The sequence below is a fragment of the Cardiocondyla obscurior genome, linkage group LG19 (genome assembly GCF_019399895.1).
Source record: "Cardiocondyla obscurior isolate alpha-2009 linkage group LG19, Cobs3.1, whole genome shotgun sequence".
Classification (NCBI taxonomy): domain Eukaryota; kingdom Metazoa; phylum Arthropoda; class Insecta; order Hymenoptera; family Formicidae; genus Cardiocondyla; species Cardiocondyla obscurior.
In genome coordinates this window covers 4,705,346-4,731,027 of record NC_091882.1, presented here as the reverse complement: position 1 = coordinate 4,731,027, position 25,682 = coordinate 4,705,346, and the positions used below count along the sequence as shown (strand labels likewise).

The 25,682-nt window shown below is 45.2% G+C and overlaps 1 protein-coding gene across 1 annotated transcript; it reads right to left on the bottom strand.

The window, feature by feature from the left end:
- Positions 1-766: 766 nt before the first annotated feature.
- Positions 767-3,754, bottom strand: LOC139110249 (uncharacterized). Its single transcript, XM_070669878.1, has one exon. It carries the CDS (start codon positions 3,752-3,754, stop codon positions 767-769), a length of 2,988 nt encoding a protein of 995 aa, XP_070525979.1.
- Positions 3,755-25,682: the final 21,928 nt, after the last annotated feature.

Below are 25,682 nucleotides of genomic sequence, written 5' to 3'. Positions count from 1 at the left end.
AGCGATGGTCACGAGAGAGTTTGGCCATTGCGCGGAGGGACGACTCAGCCAGGGAGGCCCCGTGCCACCACAGCGAATGCGTTAACAACGCAGTTCCCGTGAGGCCACGCGACGCGCAATCGGCAGGATTATCCCCCGTGACGACGTGGCGCCAATCGACCCCCGGAATCCGCTCCTGGATATCCGCGACGCGATTCGCGACAAAAGTTTTCCAGTGCGATGGAGGATGTCGCAACCACGCAAGAACGATGGATGAGTCCATCCAGCAAGTGCTCTTAACGGTGTAATCGGTAAAAAGCGACGTGACGAACTCAAGCAACTTAGCGAGCAAGACCGCGGCACAAAGCTCCAGACGCGGAATGCTCAATAATTTAAGCGGAGCCACTTTAGATTTTCCCATGAGTAACGAGACTGTGATTTCCCCGGAAGTCGAAATTACGCGGGAGTAAACGACGGCGGCATAGGCCTCGCTAGACGCGTCCGCAAATCCGTGCAATTCGATGAATCTAGGCGCCGCGCTAAACCCGATCCACCGCGGAATTTGAAGAGAATTTAAGCAGGAAAAACTTGAGTATACCTTTTCCCACCGCGACGTTATCAACGGGGGAACCGGATCGTCCCAGGAGACTTTTAATTTCCACAAGTGCTGAATAATAATTTTTGCGCAAATAATGGTAGGCGTCACCCAGCCGATCGGGTCGTACAATTTCGCGATCACGGATAAAATCGAGCGCTTTGTCATTGGCAGCGTGTCGGAGACCGTGACTCAAAACCGAAACTCGTCTGCAAACGGCATCCAGTGAATCCCGAGGACTTTTAAATGTTCGTCCGCGACGGGAATTGGACTGCAGGCGAGACCGTGATCTTCGGGATCGATGTCGGATAAGAGGAGAGGCGAATTACTGGCCCATTTGCGCAGAGTGAAACAGCCGCGACGTAATAGCGTTACGAGTTGATTTCGCTTTTCAACGAGCTGTACGGTGTCGTCCGCGCCGAACAGCACGTCATCAACATAAATATGGTGAGTCAAAATATGCTGCGCAAGCGGAGAATCACGGCCATCTTCCTGAGATAGTTGCTTGAGGACTCGCAATGCCAAAAACGGGGCGCATGCCGTTCCGTATGTGACCGTCAATAATTGAAACTCGCGGATTTCGTCGGACGGATCCGGTTGCCACAAAATACGTTGAAAGTCGACATCATTTTCGTTGACCAAGATTTGGCGATACATTTTGGCGATGTCCGCGGTGCATACAAATCGGAAAATTCGCCATCGAAAAATGACAGTCGGCAGGTCACTTTGTAATTTCGGCCCGGCATACAGATGATCGTTGAGGCTGGATCCGTTTGACGTGCGACTAGAGGCGTTGAACACGACGCGAATTCGCGACGTGGCACTGTCGGGGCGAAACACGGGGTGATGTAGAATGAACACGGCCCGCGGATCAACCGATGGAGCAAGACGCATATGACCAAGCGCTGTATACTCGCTCATGAACGCGCGATATGCGGCCGATTGCTCCGGAGTTGAGCGAAAACGACGCAGGAGCGAATTAATACAATGTAGCGCCCTGGCTCGCGAATTACCGATGTCGAGCGGCGGAGGCTTCTTAAACGGAAGACGAACGACGAAACGACCGTCTGAATTACGCGAATATGTGTTGAGAAAATGTGATTCGCAGTGCTCGTCTTCGACAGACGTTGCGTGTCGCTCCGGTGGCTCTTCACATTTCCAGAAGCGTTCGAGCGCGTCGGCAAGATCAATCGCGTCGTTATCTTGAGCGAATGCGTGATGAGCGGCGATACGGACGTGATGCGACGCGCAGCGCGCGTTGTTATCGCGAGATTCGATGGGACCCGACAGGATCCAGCCGAAAATGGAGTTTTGCGCAATGAGTTGTCCTGGCGCCCCCCTTTTTAATCCACTCAAAATGATTTCGTTATATACATCGGCGCCGAGTATTACATTTATCGGTTCTCCGCCGGTCGGATTATCGTCGGCAAATTTAAGGCCGTGCAGGTGCGACAAAGAGGACAGATCCGTAGCGCAACGGGGAGAATATGACGTCAATTTCGGCAAGATTAGCGCGAGAACTTGAATTGATACTGATTGAATTCCGACGGGAGAGATTGATAAACTGCTCGCGAACTGATAGGTGCCGGCGGACTGGCCACCAACAGCGGAGACAGTTACTGGACAACGAACGCGTTTCAAGTGCAATACATTAGTTATTGATTCCAAAACGAACGTCATCTCCGATCCCTGATCGATCAGCGCACGAACGCGCAATTCGCGCCCAGAGGGACCGATCACGGATATCCACGCGGTTGCAAGCAAGACGGGAGTTGCTCCACGGGGCGGAGAGCGGGACGCAACCAGCGACGTGACCTCCGCGTGAGAATCATCGGATTTCGCCGTGTCGCTCACGGCCGAAACCTGCGAAGAAGAAGAAGAAGAGCCTGAGCCCGTGGACGCACTATCGTGAAGCAGCGTATGATGTTTTTGGTGACAATGACGGCACGTATATTTGCTAGGACATTCGCGACTGGAATGATTGCCGCCGAGACAATTGAAACACCGTTTATGAGATTGCACGAAATTGCGGCGTTGGCTCAGGCTCCCCTTTACAAACGACGGACATGCGTTGAAATAATGCTTGGCCTGACAGATTGGGCAGCGGGAGCTGGGTCCGGCGTTTGATGACGCATGGAGAGAACTTGCAGGAGGTGCAACGGACGTGGCGGAGTTGCCGGAACCAGACGCGGACGTCGAAGACGCCGTGGACGCACTTATCCGATGCGGCAACGCCTTTGCCGCTGAGACACGAGCTGGCGGAACACTTAAATCGTCCAGCGCACGACGACGATGCTGTAAGAACTCAAGCAATTCCGAAAACGAAGGGAGATCATCGGAATCACTTATCCGCATACTCCACGATTTTCGCGACGGCGCATCGAGGCGTTGAGAAACGATGTACACGAGAATATCGTTCCACAAATCTTTAGGCCGACGATCTAATTTTTTGAGCGACGTGATTGTGGAATTTACTTTATCGATTAACGCTTGTAACTCTCCGGCAGATTCTTTCGAAACAGTGGGAAGATTAAGCAACGTGGACAAGTGTGAGCGAACAAGCCGTCGTTTATTCTCGAAGCGCAGATTTAAAGATTGCCAGGCGTTTTCGAAATTATCGGCGGTGACTGCCAGATCGCGAACGCATTCTAACGCACTGCCCGTGAGACATGAGACGAGGTAATGCATCCGCGCAAAGTCTTTCAGATCGCGATTTTGGATTATGAGCGCATTAAAACGATCCCGAAAGTGCTCCCACGCATTTAAAGTGCCATCGAATGGAGGCAGAGAAATCGGAGGCAAATGTGATAACGAGAAGTTTGACCGCGAGAACCCGGCGTCACTGCTTGTTTGATTCAAACTCACGGCCGGCGGCTCGAGCGTCTCCAGAGATTCGTTCATATAATCCAGCGCAGACTGATAGGCGTCCTCCACCACGTCGTAATGACCGTCTTTGAAGTAAGGAGTGCTCTGCTGAACTTCCTCTCTCACTGACCTCAGCAGCTCAGAATGCCCACGAAAGAATAGCGCCCAATTCTCTTTGATGGTGCTGATGCGAGAGCGAAGAATGGCTGGCGTGACGTTGGCGCGACCCAGCTTTTTGAGGTTGTCCACAGATCGAACGATGGACCGCTGCAATTGCCCTTGCGCGAGTAGCAGCTGCTTTGCGGTGTCGGACATGACGACGGACTTGAGTGCTCACGAGAAACAAAGGGGAAACCCGCACACGCGTCGAATCCGGCTCGAAGGACCACTAGCTTTATGTGCGCGATTAAAAATTAGAAAAAAAAAGCGCACCGGTTTGTTTGTCTGCTGGTGAAGACAGCTCAGCACTGAGCTCGACGCGGTGCTTAGCGTAACGGCGACAATCACAAAGAAAGACAGACGTTGTAATAATTGTGGTAAGCAACAGCGACAATTAGAACAAAATATATTTACAAAAACCCCCAAAAAAGGAGAAAAAGAAATACAAAAAAAATACAAGTTCCAGATCGTTAAGCGCGAGAACAAGGTTTGTGACGAACGGAAATCTTCCTGAGCCCAGCGTTCCCGGCGGAGATCTTCTTGAGCGGAAGGTTACCCGCCCGATCGGCGGAGATCTTGCACGCGTGCCGGAGAATGGCGCGATCGCGAACCTTGCTCTGCACTTTTGTCGGTGCACAATTCGATGAAAAGAAAACCGAGCCTCGTTAAAATGGTGATCGCGGAAGATCTACTGATCGCGGAGGATCTACTGATCGCGAAGGATCGAAATAATCGCAGCCGAGCGAGACTGTATTCCGACGATGAGAACGTGATAACAGCGGAATTACAAGTGAGCGGTTCGCGCGAAAACAGGTCGCGTTTCGGCCGAAATAATCCCTCGATCATCGGAACAGTGAGGATGAAAACAAAACAGGTGGCGAAATAACCGGTGAAAACCGGATTAATCCAACGTTAACGGATCTCACCTGTAGAGGTAAACAACGAACGGTATGCGGCGACCGACGAAATAAGAAAATAGAGCGAAGACTACGGACGTATCGTTAACGACGATACGATTCTAGTCGACTTATAACTAAATTTTTAGACGAGTAAACAAAAATAATAACAACATCGAAACTCTGAAATGCAATATTATTTTTAAAAATGATAAGCGTGTCGTCGCGCAGCGGCATGTTTATGCGGCATCGCGACTTTCAAAGGAGTCGCGATTTTTTAAAAAGGGTCGTGTGGCGTCGCGGCGGCAACGGGCGGCGACGGCGGCGGCAAGCGGCGGATCGCAAGGTATCGCGCCCATCGTTCCCTCTCGCTCGCACTCGTTCGCGCCGCCCATCGTCTCCTCTCGCTCGCACCCGTTGAACGCACAAGTGTCGCGCGCCCAGCGTCCCCTCTCGCTCGCACCCGTTGAACGCAAAGTATGGCGCGCTCATCGTTCCCTCTCGCTCACACTCGTTCGCGCCGCCTATCGTTTATCAACGATTCTTTTATGCGCTCATACGATTCGAATGCGGGTGACGCTGTACACACCCCCGGGTAATCGCTCCTCCTTATCTTATTTCTTTCTCTCTCAGATACATACGTTACATACGAACAAGGCGGATTCACGAGGTGGACTTACGCCTCACAATTATAAGAAGATGAAGGATGGAATAGAAATAATTAAAAATGTTACATAAAAACTACAAAGTATATATTTTCTAAATATGCGATACAATATATTTCATTATACTTTTTTTCTTACACATTTATTATAATCGCAAGCATTTCACAATCTATAATTTGTTGTTCGTCGAAGGAATCGCTGCTGCGTACAGCGCTCACCGCTTCGGTACGACTTCTTGATGCGGAAGCGATTTTACAAAATTGCTCGTATTTGTCGTCGATCTTCGGTAGGGCTTTGGTGAGTACGTTGAATTTCAAAGCGACGCAATCATCAAAATCCAACATTCGCGTGAACGTAGCCTCGGTCATAGCCATACGTGCGTCGAAAGATTCAAGTCGTACAAGTTTCATTTCGTTCATATAACATATTCGCACTGTGAGCGAACCTATGTTCAAACAGTCGTATGGTTGCTTCGGTCGATCGCGAAGCATATTCTGAATTGTCCATCGATGCTCGCAGAGTTCCTTCCAGGTGTCAAGCAACATCGACAATTCATCTCCTCGATTATCGCCTACGATGATCTCCACAAAACTACGCGGACCAACGTTCACGCCGATTTCGAGATATTTGTATCCCGTGCGGGTCAGCGGGTATCGCCTGCATAGTAAGCGCGTCACGTATCGTTTCGGTGGGACGATGGAAATTAAATAAGAACAATCGTGAATGTTAATATGTTAATTTTAATGTAAATAATTTTTATAATAAAAAAATACTTACTCGTTAGATGAGGAGGGTTCATTACCGCAATCAATTCGGCGCACTTTGTAGCAATTTCTCTCGGTGTAATACATTGTCGTATTCATAATCGTAGTTGTAATCGTAGACGTTGTCGTAATCGTTGCTGCTGTTGCGGCCAATGCGAAAAATGTACTGATCGCACGATCAGAGGGTACCTCGAGTCGAGGACGGTTGTAAAAAAAATCCCCTCTTTCATTATTTAAAATTTTGCATAGAGTGGGGTAATATAAAACGCAGTTAGACAAATTATCGGAGAGGGTAATTAAGAGAAATTGATTGGAAGAAGGTAATTGAGAGAGGGTAATTAGGAGAGGGGTAAAATAATCCAAAGGCGCAGAAGTATAAGTATGAAAAAAAAAAGTTTATTCAAAAATTATACATTATCATCATTTTGACGGTTACGCCACCAATTGTACAATTTAAATACATTTTGCACGGCGCAAATTTTGGAATGTCTCCTACAGCGGAAAGTATTCGAATCGTTTAAATCGCTAAGTGATTCAACATGTTCGAAATCATCTTCGATGTTTCTGACGATCAGATTGTCCGTGTAGAATTTGTAACCATCATCATAGTCGTCGCCGTAGTAATCCTCTTCAAGCATATCTTGCAGCCAATCGCGTTTCTCGAGTCCTTTGACGTATACGATGGCGTGATCGTAGCAATCTTCCTCGTTCTGTAGGGCCCTGATGATCTGGCGTTTAGCCTGACTGTACGGAACGTCCCCGTCTTCCCACGCTATACCGTGATGATTTCGTACCAACCAGGTAACGAGGCGTCTGTCCTCTCGCGATACAACACCCCATGGCATAGGCTTTGCAAAGACGTAATGCGCAAGAACGGTACCACCTCGCAGCACCGCCGCTTCCTTCACGACGAAACGTCGTCCGATGGGATATCCTTGGAGATCGACGAACGTTGGCGTGGACATGATGATGATGATGATGATGATAACGATGCGACTCGATCGGAGGAAATTTCGTTACTGAACACGCGCGAGCGTATTCGTCAATCTTTTAATTTTATCCCCCTTTTCCAAATTGTATTACTTTTAAATGCTTCGAGACAAAATCCGTCACGCGTTCCTGAAGTCGTTCGCTTCGCGACTTCTTATCCGTTTGCGTGGCTACGTCAACCACTGTGTTTCCCGTGGATGTCACTCGATACGTCATTCCTCTGTTCAATAAGTGATCCGTCGGTCTAGGATCCGTTTGCGTAGCTTTATCTTCCTTCATGCGACTCGCGTTCTCGCACCAACAAGACGGTTGATACTTTGATGGTTTCATGACGACGATGACAATCTCTCTCTCTATCGACGTTACGCATACGACGGAATGGAAGTGAATACGCAACGTTCGTCGATTCACCGCTTTACATACACACGTCGAAGATCATTTCTACGTGATATTACGTACAACGTTGGTCAACGGGTTGTATTGAACCAAACGATCGTGTATGATGAGACAGTAAGCCGTGGTATTTGGCGCTACATTGTTCTTGCATTCAAACTCCAATCTCACGTCCACGGTAGCGGTTTTAACCGACTCGTTTTGACGCGAGCAGTCGATGATGACGAACGGACCGTTGAGCAGAAACGACGTGACGGTGAGATTCGGTTCGAGATACTCGTAGCCGTAGTATTCTTTGCAAAAACGCGCGTACGCGTCGTAGAGAATCGCGTATCTACGTTTGCTAAAGTCGAGGTTCATATCGTCGTACGGGTAGCACTCTGAATTGAGATAGAGCTTCACGTTGGTCAGTTTGCAATTGTCGAAACGACTGTTGTCTTCAGACATAACGTTTTTTCGACCCGTCTGCAGAGCAAAGATGATGTATCGAGGTTTCTCGAGTTGCGTGGCGGTCTTGATGGCCCATGAGTGTTTGGTCGTGAGTTGCAGTAGCGGAAACTCGTACAGATCCCATGAGCGAAAACCCATACTGACGAATCGGCCGCTCTCCAAGGTGCGCAACATCGCCAATTTCTTTACCTCGTTCAAAAGTACATGAGGCATACGCCATTGTATCTTCAGCAAGTCAACTTTAGGCTCGAGCGCGGAACTGCCCACTAGACAGTTGTTGTCGTTGCGCGCTCGTATAAGAATCTGTAACGATGCCCCCGGAAGGAGCATCGTCCCCAGTGAAGAACAGGCGAGACGACCATCCTCTCGGCCAGGCAAGGGAGCGCGGGGGGCTCCCGAAGAAACCGATCATCGAAATACGTAATTATAACGAGTACCGCGGAACGCGCCAAGTCCCGCGGAACGAGCGTATCCGAGCGGCCCCGAACTCATCCGAGCGAGCGCGACGCGCACGGTACCGCGGAATACCGCGGCCGGCGCCACGAACAAGGATACCCCGAATATAGCCTTGTGCGATATAAAAGCCGAACTCGGGAAGTCGCGCACCGTTCTCGTGCCGTTCGCTTCGCAGCGAACATCCGAACCGAACCGACTCCTGGAGCGAGCAAACCAACGGGGTGGAGCGAACTCCGTCTCGGTCAGGAACTCCTGACGCTTGCACCGCAGAGGAATCTTCCTGCCGAACGCAACTTAGACTGATACGACCGGCTCGTGGGGTGAAGCGCACTTCGCCTCCTTCGAGCGATCTCGATCCCGGGTCGACAGTCATCTTGCCTAGGCGAAAATATCCATTCGCACCGTTGCACAAACCCGGGGTGGAGAGATCTCCGCCTCGGCCGAGTACTCTCGGCTACTGCAACACCGAAAAGGTGCTCCATCCTCCCCGCTGTCCGAATACCGCGTTCGCGCCGCGATCTAAGCGTTAAGTCGATCACCGCGTCTCGCGCCGCGTGCATAGATCAGGCCCCGCCCAGGCCCGCGACTCGGGGACATACTCGCGCCGCTAACCCCGCGCTCCGATTAGGGCGTTATCTAGGCGGCTGCCGAAAACCTGTAACGGCCCGCCCGTCGTAGATCCGCGTATCGATTACCACCGTACCGATCAAGCGCATACACGCGCCAATTACCGCGTCATCGTGAATCTATTGTTAAATTCGTGTTCGTCCGGCGACGTCTCAAGCACGCGTTCGTCATAATTGGCTTAATGTATTCTACTATATTAATTGAATAAAGTCTCAATTAATTGTTACATAAAAACCACGTCTCGTGCATTCTCGGACCTATCAATTCACTCGCGAATCCTGTCCGCCCGGCGAGCACGTCCGGGCACTCTCGCTTGCAAGATATTCGCGGCCAGGAATTACGGTCGTTTCAAATCAATTCGTGACGAGCATTGATCACGACGCGCCTATAGTCTTCGCAAAATCCTAGCAGCATGTTGAGCGGTACGCAGAAATTGAAGTAACCGTTCGCATTGATCGTGGGACCGAGCCATCCCGCGTTCCGCAGAATCACGCTCCTGTCGGATGAAACGGTCGCGTAATTTTTCAGCGTGCTGGTCACGCCAACGTTTCTGTTACGATCGATCTCCACACCGTCGAGCTCGTATCGTATCTCATCGAACATGAAGGCGATACAGTTGTCCCCAAGAATCACGTCGGCTCCCGCAATCACCTTGCCCTTCGTTAATTTTCCCTCGATGTAGAGAAAACTTTCGTGCGGCAGCGTGTACAGATCTTGTTGCTGTATCAGTATTCTTATCTCATTGCTGTATCCGAACGTCGTATTGGCAAACGGATTGTAGGCGTGAGTCTCAATCTTGACGATTCGATCGTCGAAGACCGGTTCGTCTTGGATATTCAGAATGTCGGCCATTGTTCAGATAAAATTATTTCGCACAGCGAATCCGAGCGATCTCAGAAATTCAACGTTTGTTTCGGTTAGTCTTCTTCTTCTTATCCTTCCAACGCTATTTACAGCGATATGTTGTCGCGGTTCAGGCTGTTGAATCGTACCAGTACCGAAACTGATCGTCGAAACGCGTCTCGTTTCGTTCGGTATTAACATGCCACGTTATCGTTGTCGTTGTCGTTGTAGTCGCACGTGCAATCTGACGGTGATCTCCTCTCCGCGAAAGTCGATCGGTCGTCCGTTTTGGTTGGTGACGCGTATCGTGAGATCCGTAACGTATCGCACGATGATCGGTAGGTAAATGACCTGTGTGGGCGTTTCCATGATCTTATATCCCGGTGGCACTTTCGGTGAAAATTCATGAATCGTGTGCACGCGTTCGCCGTTGCAGTATGCGCCCGCGGTTACGTTACATTCGATGCGAATAATATTCAGATTGATTATATTGATCGGTAAGTCGGACTCGTGCGACTTTCGCGGTTGCAGTACGCGGTGCGGTGAGAATCCGAGAAGCGGTCCCAACGAGTTTGGTTTTGAAAAGTTCACCACGTACGCGGATTTGATCTCGCTTTTCATAGTGTTGAAGTTGGCGCGAATCGCTATCGAGAAATCATCGTTCTTCTCGCTCTTCTCATTACGATTTCCATCGACGGTATCGCGTTGTCGCGGCATCGCGTGTTTCAAAAATTTGTCTATGGCCTGTATCTCGTACGATCCCTCGGGAATCGTAATTTCTTTACCGTCCGTGCCATAGTAAAATTTGTTGTTCGTAGAATCGACGTTCGGTATGGTGTTGTAAGTCGCAAAGTCAGTGAGACCGAGCTCGTAATCTCCATCACTGAGATTCAACGCCGGTGAGTAGCTCGAATGGAGAACACTGCTCCTACCGGTTAACGTAAGCGTGATCGACATGTTTGAAGTGATACTGAGGCAAAGTGCGTCGCGACGTCAGTTTTTAAACGTAATCGCGTCGATTGTACTTAAAAAACGTAGACACAGCTGTCCGCAGATACTCTAATCGTACGTTTGATAAGATCGTCGATTGTACTCTATCGATGAAACGTTGACTCCGAGATATCGCACCAATTCCACAGGCGGTCGGAGATTACCGAAGCCGTCAAAGTACGCGACGCGATCTCCCCTTTTGGCGTACGCTACCCAGTGAGTCCCCGGACCCGTCACGTTATCCAGGTTCACGATGCCGCTCTCGTTTGTATGCGCGCCACTCGTAGGTAGGGCGTCGCGCATAAATACACCTCTGAAATAAGGAACGCGCAGACGTCCGGCCAGATGATTCAATTGCACGTTCGTAGTAGCACCCGTGGGCATTTTTAACGTCTTCTCGACGTTTTTTTTTTCTTCCTCTCTTCGCAACAGTCGTACCTCTGCCGTACCTGTACGGCTTGAGAGAGAGACCCCGTCCACCGTTGTACGGGGCCAGATGTACGCCGGATCCACCGGCTGCTGCGCGCGCAGCTCTTCTCTCGTTTACAGCTCTCGCTATACTCGCAGCTCCACCGACAAGCGATCCGACTGCACCGAGAATCGGAATAATCGGCAGCATGCCGCCGCGCTTTGCTGTTGGAAGCATGCGTTTTTTGTGAATCGTACTTCTCCGCCTCTTCGTAATCGTTCTGTTTCTCACAGTCTTCAACCTCTTCTTCCTAGTCGTAGTAGACATACCCATGCCAATTTTCGTTTTAGCTTTCATCGCAGCCCACACGGCTGCTGCGGCGGCTCTCTCACATAAGCCTGAATTTCTCGCTATAACGCGTTTTCCCGCTCTCTTGGCGAGTTCTCTGTCCGCTGCGTGTCTGTCCGTGAGATCGTTGCTTTGCGCGTACGCCAAGTCGTGCTCGCGACACGCTTTGTCCAACGGATTGATGCCTCGATCACCTCTCGCTATGCGTTCCTTCAATCGAGTTCCCGGGCCGCAAAATTGATAACCGGGGATGTGCAGTTCGAAGGGAAGGGCGTTTATCGCGCGATTCAACAGACCCTTGCCGCAGCACTTTACTTCCGACGAATCGGTAAACGACGTTGACACTCGCCGCACTCTCGGATTAACGGAGCAGGTCCGTCGATGTGCGTTTCTTGCCAGGGTTGATTGTAATGCTCGAGGCACCTGCGGTAGGTTCGAACCTCCGGATCTTCCGTCAAGTGCGCGGGAAGTTTGTCCCACACGTGATGAATGTAATCACCGCAAACGTGCAGTAACACGTCCTTTGGTATGGTGCTCAACTGTTCCGCGGTTAAGTTTAACACGTCAAGAGGATGTTTCAGCGCGAGATACATATCGATTAATGAGCTATTCGCGGGTTCGCGCGACTATAAATAGGCGCGCGAGCGGTTGTCTCCGTACAACGGGGACAAAATGCGATTCGTGCGACAACCGCAGACGATACGCGTCGCGAATTGTGACGATAGATTACGATTAATGGATAGTCTCGAGGGAGAGAAAATACGCAGGCACGGTGAGATGCTGCCAAACACCGTGCGCGCGATCGTGTGCGGTCTATCGAACTGCGGCAAAACGAACGTTCTGATCAGTCTGTTCGAAAGTTCGCACGGTTTGCGTTTCGAGAACGTGTACGTGTACTTGAAATCGCTGCAACAGCCCCAAGTATCAGTACTTGGAACATCTGCTGACACCGATCGACGAGATAGGCTATTTCACGTTTTCCAACAACAGCGACGTCGTTCCACCGAGTGAGGCACTTCCGCATTCGATTTTCATGTTCGACGATATCGCGTGCGACAAGCAAGACGCCGTGAGGGAGTACTTCGCGATGGGTCGTCACTCGAACGTAGACTGCTTTTATCTGTGCCAGTCGTACGCGAGGATACCCAAGCATCTGATACGCGATAACGCAAATCTGCTTATTTTGTTCAAACAGGATGGAACAAATCTGAAACACGTGTACAACGATCACGTCAACACCGACATGTCGTACGACGAGTTCAGCGTGTTGTGTCGCGAATGCTGGCAACGCGATCACGGTTTCGCGGTGATCGACAAGGACAGTCCGCTCGACAACGGGCGATACAGGCGAGGATTCGACGTGTTCGCGGTACCGTCGAGTTGATTTAACAGGTTGTCGAAATCGCGCGACATCCAGTCGTCGAAGACGCTTTGTCGAGAACAGATCGGGGGGGATACAATCGATTGATCGATATGACGGGGAAAGATGACAACCACGACGTGCGCGAGCGTGAAAAGATTACGCGGGAGATCGAGAAGACGAGCGAGGCGATTCGCAGAAAACATCGAGACATAAAAACCGACACGATCGACGCCGACATTGCGTCGGAGAAGCGTCTCAAGCCCATCGTCGAACCTCTAAAACGGATGGTTGAGACCGTCGAGGAATCCGGTATCGCGGTACCGAAGATGGAGTCAAAATCGGAGCGTTTGACGCCGAAACTGGAGCGACGAATGTGGTCGACATCAAAACCTGAACGGCGTTTAAACGTCACGTTTGACGATTCGTTGTCATCGGCAACGTTGGGTGATACGATTGTAGCTAATCCGTCATTTGGTGATACGACCGTCGATTCATACGTTACGACCGAAAACGTCGAACCTGCGTCGACGCCACGGCTTCGGACATCAAGGCCGCGGTCCGGCATATCGACGCCGCGACCTGGCGTATCGACACCGCGACCCAGCGTATCGCTGGCAACGATGTACCTTGAAGCGGCGTGCGGTGACAGAAGAATAAATATTGACGACGTTTTCGGTATATACTTTGACACAAACAAAGTAATGCTCGGGAACAAACACGTTGAATTCGACCATAAGAACGACGATATAATCATCGCTGGTAAGAGATATCCTGGAACGGAAGGTCTGTATGAGTTGATTTTCAAGAAAATACCCGACGTAACTGCTTACACCGAGGCGGATAAACGTCACTACAAAAGCATACTCGAATCGACGAACGCGCATAAAAAAAATTTCAGCGACGACGGTCGCGTCATGGGTAACAGAGGCTCAAAGTATTTGAAGGTGATCGCACCGCTGATGTCGGGCGATTCGGCCAGGAAATCAAGAAGAAAAAGTTCCGGTAAAGGATTACCTCACCTCATGACGTTGAATGATCACGCGATCGACTACGTGCACTGGGACGATCCCAACGAGCTCGTGGATCGTCTTAGATTGCTGGATGCTTCGCGTCGAGCCGGTCACAACGCTCACGACAATGAAATTCTGTCAATTATCGAGGAACTGCGTGAGGCTGGTTTGATTATAAATTAATCGACTGAAGGAATCAAGCGACAGAATCGGCGTGCTGCGGGACGTGATTGATAGTGTCTAAATCACGCAAGTCTAACGACACGGGTCCTGAGAGGAGGCGACTTGTCGACGAGTTACACTCCCCGGCGAGAAGAAACTTTCTGCGAAGACGCGTCGTGGTCAAGGGATACGACGATTTGTGGCAGGCTGATATCGTCGAGATACAACCGTACGCGCGTTTCAACCGAGGTTACCGTTACATTCTCACCGTCATCGACGTACTCGGCAAGTATGCGTGGGCAATACCGCTGAAGAATATAAGCGGCAGCGAAACGGCTGACGCTTTAGCGGAGTTGATGCGAAAGAGCGGGCGATGTCCGAAAAATTTACAAACCGATATGGGAAAAGAGTTTTACAACACCGACGTACATCGGCTCTTCACGGAACGCGGTGTCAATCATTACTCAACGTACTCGGTAATGAAGGCGTCGATAGTCGAACGATTCAATCGCACGCTCAAAAACGCCATGTGGAAGATGTTTACACTCAACGGTAATTATGAGTGGTTTGACGCGCTACCGCGTCTTGTAGACGAGTACAATAGGCGCAAGCATCGAACGATCGGCATGCGGCCCGTTGACGTGACACCTGATATCGCCAAAAAACTCCTCGACACCGTGTACAGCGCTATAAAGATAGCCGCTCCGGCCAAATTCAGGGTCGGTGATAAAGTACGCGTGAGCAAGTTTAAAATGATTTTTGAAAAGGGATACACTCCGAATTGGACCACCGAGGTTTTCACGATCGTTAAGGTGCAGCAAACTAATCCAGCTACCTATCTACTGGAGGATTATCGCGGTGAGGCGATATCCGGAGCGTTCTACGAGTACGAGTTGCACCGCGCGACGCATCCGGACGTGTATCTGGTGGAGAAGGTTCTGCGCAAAAAGGGTGACAAGGTCTACGTAAAATGGTTGGGATTCGACGGATCGCACAATTCGTGGATCGACAAAAACAGCATCGTTTAATAAATTTTTTTATTTCACACATGTGTATGTGTGATTCGATACAAAAATGTATAAAAATGAGAAAAATATATAACGTACGCATTGTACAATGTTTTACTTCATTTGTATAATTACATCTATAATACATACTACATACTGCTTACTGCTTTACTGCGTACATGTGTACTGCATACTGCGTACATGTGTACTGCGTACATGTGTACTGCATACTGCGTACTGCGTACTGCGTACATGTGTACTGCGTACATGTGTACTACGTACATGTGTACTACGTAAGGGCATGCTAGAGACTACTAACTCAAACCTGTACATCATCGCGTAATAATATAAAACATGACCGTTTCGTCGGTCGTTTCGAGATTTCCGCAAAAATACTGCTGTAAGGGATTCAGATAAATTGTAGAGTAAAATTGATTTGGAAACGCTTCAAAAAAGAATTTATTGATTAGAGCGGACCTCCGCTCAGTTACAACGATGAGGCGAGACTGCTCGCTCGTCGCATTATACACCGCTAGCTTTTGCACCAAGGCCAAGTTAGGGGATTTTGCACAAGGAGATAGGAGTACGCCGAATTTAAAATTCATATGATATGATATTTCGCTACGTGATACTGATTAAATTGCTACTAAGAATTCTAACTTCTATTATTACTACAATTTTCGGCCAGTCCTGACCATACTTTGTCCTCAAAGTTCACCGCAATTTTTCCACGGTCTTATGTTTGCAGCTTCCCACGTACCTTCGTACGGTTTTTGAGACATCTGATGTTCCTTTACATCTTTAATTACGTATCGATTATTTCTTAAAACGCGACATACCTCATACGGTCCTTTATATTTCGGTATAATTTTATGAGACGTTCCGGGAGTAGTTTCGATATTTTTTATCATAACAAAATCTCCTACTTCGTATTTTTTAGCTGGTTTACGCTTTTTATCAAAATATTCCTTATTATATTTTTGGCTTCGCATTATTCTATCCGCCGCTCTTGCACGCATTAATTGCAGATCTCGACTTTGACTAAGAGCAAGGTTTAATTCGAACGGATTATCGGCGATTACCATTATTTCGTGTGGCAATCGACTTAACGCATCTGCATGTCCCATTCGTTTTCCGGGTCTATGCTCGGTTGTATAATCATAATTCATTAATTCTAACACCCATCGACTTATTCGAGGATTTATTTCTTTTTTCTTAATTGCTAAGGCTAACGCGTTACAATCCGTAACTATCTTAAATTTAATTCCATTTAAGTAAACTCTAAATCGTCGCAGGGCATATATTATACATAACATTTCCAATTCAAAACTATGATATTTACTTTCTGCGTCTGTAGTTCGTTTTGAGAAAAAGAAGTCTGGATGAAAATATTTGTCTTTACCTTGTTGCATTAATACTGCCCCGAAACCGCTCGTACTCGCGTCGCAGTGTAGCTCTGTTTCGCTATTGGGATTGTATATTGCTAGTACAGGTGCCTGTGTTAATTTAATCTTTAATTCCTCGTATGCTTTTAATTCACGCGGTCCGAAGGTAAATGTCACATTTTTACGTAATAATTCGTACAGTGGCTTAGCAATCAACGAGAAGGATTGAATAAATTTTCTAAAATAGGAACATAAAGCGACAAAACTATGTACCTCCTTAATATTACGCGGTACTGGAATTCTTTTTACGGATTCTATTCCTGCCTTAGTTGGTTTTACTCCGGTGCCTGTAATCAAATACCCGACAAATTCTATTTCTGTTTGGAGGAAAATACACTTATCGATTCTTAATTCGAGTTTATTTGTTACAAATAATCTAAACACCTGTCGCAATATATTTAAATGTTGCTCAATTGTTTCCGATATTACTAAAATATCATCCATATAAACTATCACCTTCGATTCTCGAATGAGATTAGACAATATTTGATTAATATAACGCTGAAAACGGGAGGGGGCTACTTTTAAACCAAACGGCATACGCAAAAATTCAAATTGCCCTAACGGCGTTACAAACGCGGTATATTTTACTGAATCTTTAGACATTTTAATGTGGTAAAATCCGTTTTTCAAGTCTAACTTTGTAAAGTATTTTTTGTTATACAATGAATCTATCAAATCCTCTATGTTTGGCAATGGATAATTATCCTTAATCAATAGTTTGTTTAATTCGCGAAAATCTACACATAGTCGTATATCTCCTGTTTTTACGTACTAACACAACCGGAGATGCATATTCCGATTCGCTTGGGCGTATAATTTTTTCTCAACTAATGAATCTAATAATACTCGAAGCTCCCTTTTTCTGCATAAGAAGGCCGGTTTGAAGGAAAGTTAAATGGCTTATTCTCTCGTAATTTTAAACAAAGTTCCGCGTCAATCTTTGGTTTTTCTGGCCTATCGGGTTTTACATATTCATTTTCAAATAGTTTCTTAACGGATACTTGTATTTCGGGACTTATTTTTTGATTAATGTTTATTGTTTTTTTTATATCACAATTTACTTCGTCTATGGATATTTGCAATATTTCCTTTATCACTTCATCTTCTGAAATTTTGCCATCTGACTTTTCTTTTCCAAAAAATTGTATTAGCAGGTCTCGACCGATTACAACTGATGCCTTCATTGAACGTTCTGTAACAACCATTATTATTACACACTTTGCTTCTTTCCGGTTTAATGTTATATTTGCTTTTACTTCCCCTTTTATTTGTAGTTTACTATTATTTAATCCGCAATACATATTTTTATCCGATGAAACAGGTCTTACAAATTTTGGTGGCACGAGAGTTTCCTTAATAAAACTTATAGGACTACCGGTATCTAATAACGTATCGAGTTCTAGAGAAATCTTCATATCATTTGCTTTGTCTACAAGTTCATAACTTACTTTTCTATGAAAGTCCTTAATCTCGCTATTAGACACGCTATTAATAATTTCGCTTCTCTCGCCATTTGACATGCCGTCGCTTTCCTCGTCTCCTCTGGTGGTTGACACGCTGTTAACTTCTTTCTTCGGGCGTCCTTTTATCGGGCAGTCCTTGGCTCGGTGACCCATCTGGTAACACTTGAAGCAAGCTCCTCTTTCTCGCTTAGGCATCGGACACTTGTTTGCCATATGACCTTCCGCGTTGCAATTATAGCACCGCACTTCTGTTTTCACATTCACTTCACCACTACTTTTCTTATATGCACCCGTTATTTTGCCTGTTATCTTGGTCGCCCCTTTTTCCATTTTTTGTTGAGTTTTATGTTCTGTAGGCAGCGAGATGTTTTCCATTCCGTGTAGCATTGCTTCTTTATCCACAAATCGCAGCATCATTGCCTGTCGTCTGATGGAGTCATCTGGAATCCCCTCAATGATGTAATCTACCATCTCCTCTTCGCTTATCGGAACCTTATTGGCAAGAATAACTTTCTTGTGATAATACTCGGCAAACGTTTCGCCATAATTCCATTTTTTTTTTTCGAATTCTCTTCGTAGGGTCAACTTCTTTTCCCGCTGATCATACATTATCTCCATACGTCCTAACAGGTCCTGAAGAGTTATAGAAAGGTGCTCCGGTACCGAATGGAACCACTCGATTGCATCTCCTTCTAGTTTTGCTCCTATCAGTAGCTTTGTCATGCCGTCGTCCAGTTGGTACGTTCGCTTTACCAACGTCAACTGCTCTTTCCATTTCTGAAAAGTTCCGTATTTTCCACTGAAGGCCGGTAACAGTTCCTTCAAACTAGTCAAACTAATCTTGTAGGTTGACGCACTGAAGCTTTCGTTTTGCGATACTTGTGTCAAAACGCGTAACTGCTCATTTTCTCTTCGCATAACGTCCAATTCTCGAGCCATCAAAGATCGTTCTCTTTTCGCTAACTCATTTTCCCTTCTGAGCATTTCTTCTCTACCAGGTGGATTTTCCTGGTCGTCTGCTGCCCCACTCGGACTCGAGGTATCACTTCGCTCTTCTTCCGACGCGTCTACCTCCGTTGAATCAAGATCTATGATCCATTGTTCTGACGGATCCGCTTTTTGAAGCCTCTTGATTAACTCATTTTTAATGCCTGTTGTAGCCAGGTTTAGCTCACGCAGCTTATCCTTTAATGTCGTAACAGTGAATGTACTAGGATCTCTCATAACGATTCCTTGACTCATACAATTCACAGTTCTAATTCACGCTTTCGCGCACAACTTATTCATTTCAAACTTATTTCGATCTCCTTTGAGATATTCGAAATCACTTCTCCTCGTTTTTACCTGAGGAATTCGGAGTCTCGATCCCACTTCTGATTTTGTAAGGGATTCAGATAAATTGTAGAGTAAAATTGATTTGGAAACGCTTCAAAAAAGAATTTATTGATTAGAGCGGACCTCCGCTCAGTTACAACGATGAGGCGAGACTGCTCGCTCGTCGCATTATACACCGCTAGCTTTTGCACCAAGGCCAAGTTAGGGGATTTTGCACAAGGAGATAGGAGTACGCCGAATTTAAAATTCATATGATATGATATTTCGCTACGTGATACTGATTAAATTGCTACTAAGAATTCTAACTTCTATTATTACTACACTGCTTAAATTTGAAAAAAACAGGCAACCATGAACGCCTCAATCAACGCATCAAACACCACAAACATCACAAAATAAATTCAAACTAAGTTTAAAACGACATAAGCAACCAAGAACATCACATACACCGCATACACCGCAAAATAAAATATGCGAATGTTAACCCATACATTATATCGCAATTAACCGGTAAAAACCAAAAAAAAGAAAAGAAATACCAACTATTGTACCGTCAGTAAAAAATAAAGGGGTAAAGGGGTAAAGAGGTAAAGGGGCAAAGGGGTAAAGGGGTAAAATAAAACAACAAAACCAGTAACAACAAAAAAAAGAAAAAAGAAAAGAAATACCAACTATTGTACCGTCAGTAATAAAATAAAGGGGTAAAGATACGAGTATAGTTGGAGAATATGACAGCGCTAAAAATAAATTTTGAAAAAGATGCAATCATGAACGCCTCAATCAACGCATCAAACGGCACAAAGTGAAAATCAGTTTAAATTTGAAAAAAACATTAGCAAAACAAGAACACTTCATACACCGCAAAATAAAAATTATTTTGTGCAATCCAGCCCATTTGCTAGCTGCAAAAATCTGACATTTGCAGAACTCTATTACAAGTAATACAATAAAATATGCGAATGTTAACCCATACATTATATTGCAATTAACCGGTAAAAACCAAAAAAAATAAAAGAAAAGAAATACCAACTATTGTACCGTCAGTAAAAAATAAAGGGGTAAAGAGGTAAAGGGGCAAAGGGGTAAAGGGGTAAAATAAAACAACAAAACCAGTAACAACAAAAAAAAGAAAAAAGAAAAGAAATACCAACTATTGTACCGTCAGTAATAAAAAAAATAAAGGGGTAAAGATACGAATATAGTTGGAGAATATGACAGCGCTAGGAATAATACATATAATGTATGTTATTCCACGCATGCTTCATATAACAAGCTCGAGACTTTTATAAAATATTTTAAAACCAATGTTACGTCAAGTTTAGAAATAATTTTTAATAGAAGGATTACCGGTTCTCAATGATTAGGAAATGGATTGAGAGCAGGTAAAGGGTAGAGAGAGAGAGAGACGCAACTACCAATTCTTGCGTGACGCGTGCGAGACAACGCCACGCGTATTAAGCGCTAGGAATGTATTTGAACGAGAAAAGATTTGAGTTAGCGCGATTTTTGTCCTTTTGAGGGAAAGAATTTTACTTCTTGTTCCCAGGGAAAGAACCGGAGGTGTTTTTCGCAATAAATGGAGCTCAAAGGTTCATTAAAAGAAAATTGCAGAAATCTGTTTAGCGAGATTTAATTTAACATTTTTTTATTTTTCAATTGATGTTAAATAGAGATGATTGAATATAATTAAAATTAAATAAAATGGTAGACCAAGAGATTTTAACTAAATAAAAATTTTAATTAATATACTAAGTTAAAAAGACAACACATTTTTATTATTTAACAAAAGTACGCGGGAAATAACATAAAAAATTCTAAAATTAATAATATTTAATCCAGGTCGATTTCAATTATTTCCGAGATCTTGGCCGACGATCTCGGAAATACTCGATCAATCAGCCTGATCGGAGCTAAGAAGGGGTGTTCCACCCCGGGATAGAATATGAGGACGTTCTGATCAGGAGATGCCCTACTGGCTTCTCTCCTGATCTCCTCAGGATCAAAGGAATCAGGGCCTATCGTGAAGGCCCTTTCGGGGACGGGATCCGTCCACGGAGAGCAAGTCCTCCGGAGGAGCTCGAGGAGAGGATCTACGATCGCTCTGGGTTCCTCTTGCCCGCCGAGGGACTCCACACTCGGGGCGGGGAGGGGAAGGCTCTGGGCCGTCAGACTCTTGCCAAAAGACAGTATCGTCATCAGCAAAGGAGTCGACCTCCTCAGGCTCCCCAGGATGAGGTATCGGAGACGAAATAGGAGAGGAGCATGCTCTAGGTGCAGCTCCTGGAGAATGAATCGAGATGTCCGGAGAATAGGAAGGAGTCGTAGGGCGGAACTGCTCCAAATCAAGCTCAGGTTCAGTCGCATTGACGCTTGTTCTCGGCGGATTCGGAGAAGGGGGAAGTTCCCTGGGTTCTTCGACGTTCTGGGGAACTTCTTCGGGAGCCGGCGAAGTCGGGGGAGCTGGGGGTTGAGGGGACCACGACCTCTCTCCTCTTCTTCGGGGAGGGTCGGTTCTTATCTCCCCTGGCGCCGCCGCGAATAAATATTGGACGAAGAAGGACTGGATAAGGCCCCTCAAATTCCGAATTTGCCGATTTCGGCGAGCCCGGCTTTTCTTTAGGGTTCTTAAATTCGATGATTCCACTAAAAGGATTTCATTTTAATGAATTAAATTAATAAATGAATTATGGAGGAGAATATGGCTGGGCATCACGTCTCACAGCTCCTTTCGGATCTCTCCGTTGTCACCTTAAGTTTCTTTGGGTCCCCTAGCCGAATGGAGCCTTACTCAAGTCAAGGTTTTGATAGTCACCATTTACTGGCGGCATATCGCAACCCCCGACAAAAGGAAGCCCGCTAGACAGGTCGAGGCACCCGAAAAAACGGGAGGATTCGAGAGAGAGATAGCGAAACAATAAAGCGTGAACGGCACCCTGACTATTCCCTCAATTTTCATTTTTACATATATATAATATATATACAAATTAAATAGAACTATTTAGTGGAACCGTTTCAAAATTAAAGGAAAAAGGGGAATAAATAAATGATGCCACTTACAATTTGATGTCTTCAAATTCTCTCGGATGAGATCTCGAGATGGTTCTTTATTTCGCCCACACCAAATTATCACAAACACTTAAAATTTTAGAATAACTGAGTGAACTGATGAAATTAGATTTTTTGAACAGAATGAGAGTGAGCGTCGTCGGAGCGCTCGGTTTTATAAGCTCGGAAAAGGGGAGGACCAGCGCCAGATTCTAAGTCTTATCCAAAATTTGAATTCTATTCGTTAGGCTTATTCCTCCACTTTTCCGTCTTCGCAATTATTGGTCGCCCTTCTCTCAGTTTTCTTAATTTTCTAAGTTTTCGCCCTTAGTTTCTAATTTTTGGTGAGGAGTTCCCGATATCTATTGGTCCAGGAGAAAATGTTTATGAGCTCCCCACTACATGGTTTTAGCCCTTCCAAGCTTCCAGATAACAGATTCGAAAATGCTTAGGTAACTTTTTTTTTATCGGCAGCGTGCAATTGCTGCCTGAATTTTTATAGTTTCCGGCCGCGTATCCCAATTTTATTATTATAGGCTTTTTGCCTCCTTTTTTCTAATCTTTAGGATCCGCGGCGAAATTTGATTTTACTGAATTGTTTTTCTTCCAGAATTTCCTTTGTGTACCGCCAGACATTTATTGTTAGTTTAAGATATTCCAAGTCTTTCCGAGCTATTAATGTTTTATGAATATTTTGACAAATCCTTTCGTTTTGATTTTTTTATATTCCCCATCTGTTGTACAATTGTTTTAGGTTCCTTCTTTTATTTTATACATCTGGCGATTCAGGATATTCCGTCAGTTAGAATTATTTTTCTGGAAACTTAGAACCGTCTCCTTTGATGCCAATACATTCGGTATACTTTTTATTATCTACTTTATCTACCATGTGTCGGAAAAATGAGATGTGGAGTTACAGGACGTAACACCCCCCGACTTAGACAAATGTTGGGGTAAGTTACACAACATTTGCATAGACAAAAATATCTCCTTTTTTCGACATTTCACATTTTTTTTTTATTTTATTCTGTTGATTATTACGTAAATGAATCCTTTTGAATATATGTATATATATATATATATATATATATATATATATATATATATATATATATATATGTGTGTTTTTGTGTATTTATATGTATATTTAACATACTTTATTTTAAATAATTTTTAGAAAAAGATTTTTTTTTTCTTTTTTTTTTATTTTATAAGGTAACTACAGGGTAGGTTTTTATTTTTATTTTATTCCTTGCACGTGTTCAGTTAGTTTGCATGTGACGTGAAGGTTGGGACTTTCTCTTGATGGAAAGAGTTTTGAATGGTTCGATTTATGATTTCGAACATTCCTGGACCATCTCAGCTCGAGGGAGACCGTGCAGCATCTTTATTACTTACACGTTTGAATCTCATTCCTCGATAGGTCCTTCAGGTACCTCGGTCAATTTCGTCAAACACGTGGAGGATAATTTTATCTATTCGTCCATAACCTTCTTGTAGTATTCCGCCGGCACGCGTCTGTTTCACACCACTCTCCTTGAGTAGCGGTATCACTCCCTTTCTTTCCCCCTGCAGTCCCTTATGTTATTTTCAAGAATAAGAATATTTTTTTATTCAACTAGTCTATTTATTTTACGTCATTATATATATATATATATATATTTATATATGTGTACAATATACATATTATTTATTTATTTTTTTTTTTTTCAAATATTTTTTACTTAAGATTATTTGAAAAAGATTGGTGTTTCTTAAAGGAAAGTAAGAGATAAAGGAAAAGAGAAATGAAAAAAAATAAAAATTATTACAATTCTAAGGAGTGCTTATATATTTTTATAAGGTATAATTGATTACTATATACTTAATATTAAAGGCCTTAGCTTACTGACGAATGTAATGTGTGATTATAATTGCTTACGATTATGATTATATATGTAAAACTAAGAGAAAAATAAAATAGGAAAACGATGATAATGATAATATGATGGCTTAAATCTTAATTTGGCTTGGGAACCGTATACGACGCATGGTGGGTTTTTGCTCCACGTTATTCGGTCCCGATTTATAGTTGATCATCACGCCTGTGCTTTTGTAGGCGGCCCCTGCAGACTCCAAAATATTCGCTAAATTTCGGTTCAAAAGGTCTCCTTTCTTCCTGGTGGAGAAATCCACCTCGGCGAATTCGCCCCAACAAGCCCGACGAATTGAAATCTGCCCCCACTGTTTCTCTATCAGCAGCCGGGCTAGAGCGATGTCTCGCTCGGTCCACCCAGATGGGTCGGTGGGCTTGACGCCGTGTATTCCACATGGTACAGCTTGCCACGGCTGTTCCATGAATCGCTCTTCTAGGCGACAGCAATCGAACTTCCGCCTGTGGATTTTTCGCCCTCAATCTCGCAGATGGATCGTGACGTCGGTGTGTGACGTTACCTCCGTCACGATTCCTCTCTGCCACCGTCCATTCTCCTTGACGGCGACCAGCGTTCCTACTTCTACGCGGTCCGGCGCTAGCGTAAGGTTTTTCCCTATGCGGGTCATCCGTAGCGTCAGGTACCTGAGGAGCTCGTTCAGCTCTCCCTCTCCGTTCTTGAGTTTCACCCAAAAGAGGGTCGGCGATTCTACCTCCAGTACCTGCACCTCAAGCGGAGAGCGGGTCAGCTGATGCGTATCAATGTACGAAACAGTTGCCATTCTTCTTGATTTTTCTTTCTTCTTTCTTTTCTTCTTCTTTCTTACTTCTTTCTTCTTGCTCTAAAACAAAATGTTCCTTTAATAATAAAGAAAAGATATTCCAATTGTTTTAAAAGATTCTATGGAAATAAATTATAAAGAAAATGAAAATCTGTTGCGTGTACGGAAATACAGTCGTGAAGGAAAATCTGTTGCATGTATGAAATTACATGTAATATGATCAAATTGAAGTTTTTAGTGTCGTAGTTGTAGAGAATAAGTTGCATTCTCTCGGGCTGGAAGAAGAGGATAATGTCGTTCCTGTTCCTCCTCGTGATTCATTTCAGGTTCTTCAATAGGAGGCAATTCATTTTTTTGTTGTTTTTCAATCCCTGGCTCAGGCATTTTCGGTGCGCTTGGTTTTTCATATTTTCGTCTCTTTTCTCCTAAGTGTAATAATAGTTGTGTTAGTGAGTCCCAGATGGCTCCGATTAAATACAGAGACCATCCGTATACCGTATGCAGCGCGTACCCATGAACGAGAGTGTCGAGAATTAATTTAACTCCGCGAATGCACAGAAATATTCCTAGCATTCCGGCGCTGATATTTCCAAAAACCAAAAATTTACTCCACATTTTATTCCATGCGGAGGTTGCTACTTTCTCTATTGATGCCTCATCCATGAGATTAGAAATTAACCCTCCATGTATCGTTGTAGGTTCTCCCATTACTCCCCTTGCTACTGT

Bases quoted from the DNA above. Each gene is read 5' to 3' on its own strand.
- LOC139110249 (XM_070669878.1), bottom strand. From the start codon at position 3,754: ATGTCCGACACCGCAAAGCAGCTGCTACTCGCGCAAGGGCAATTGCAG.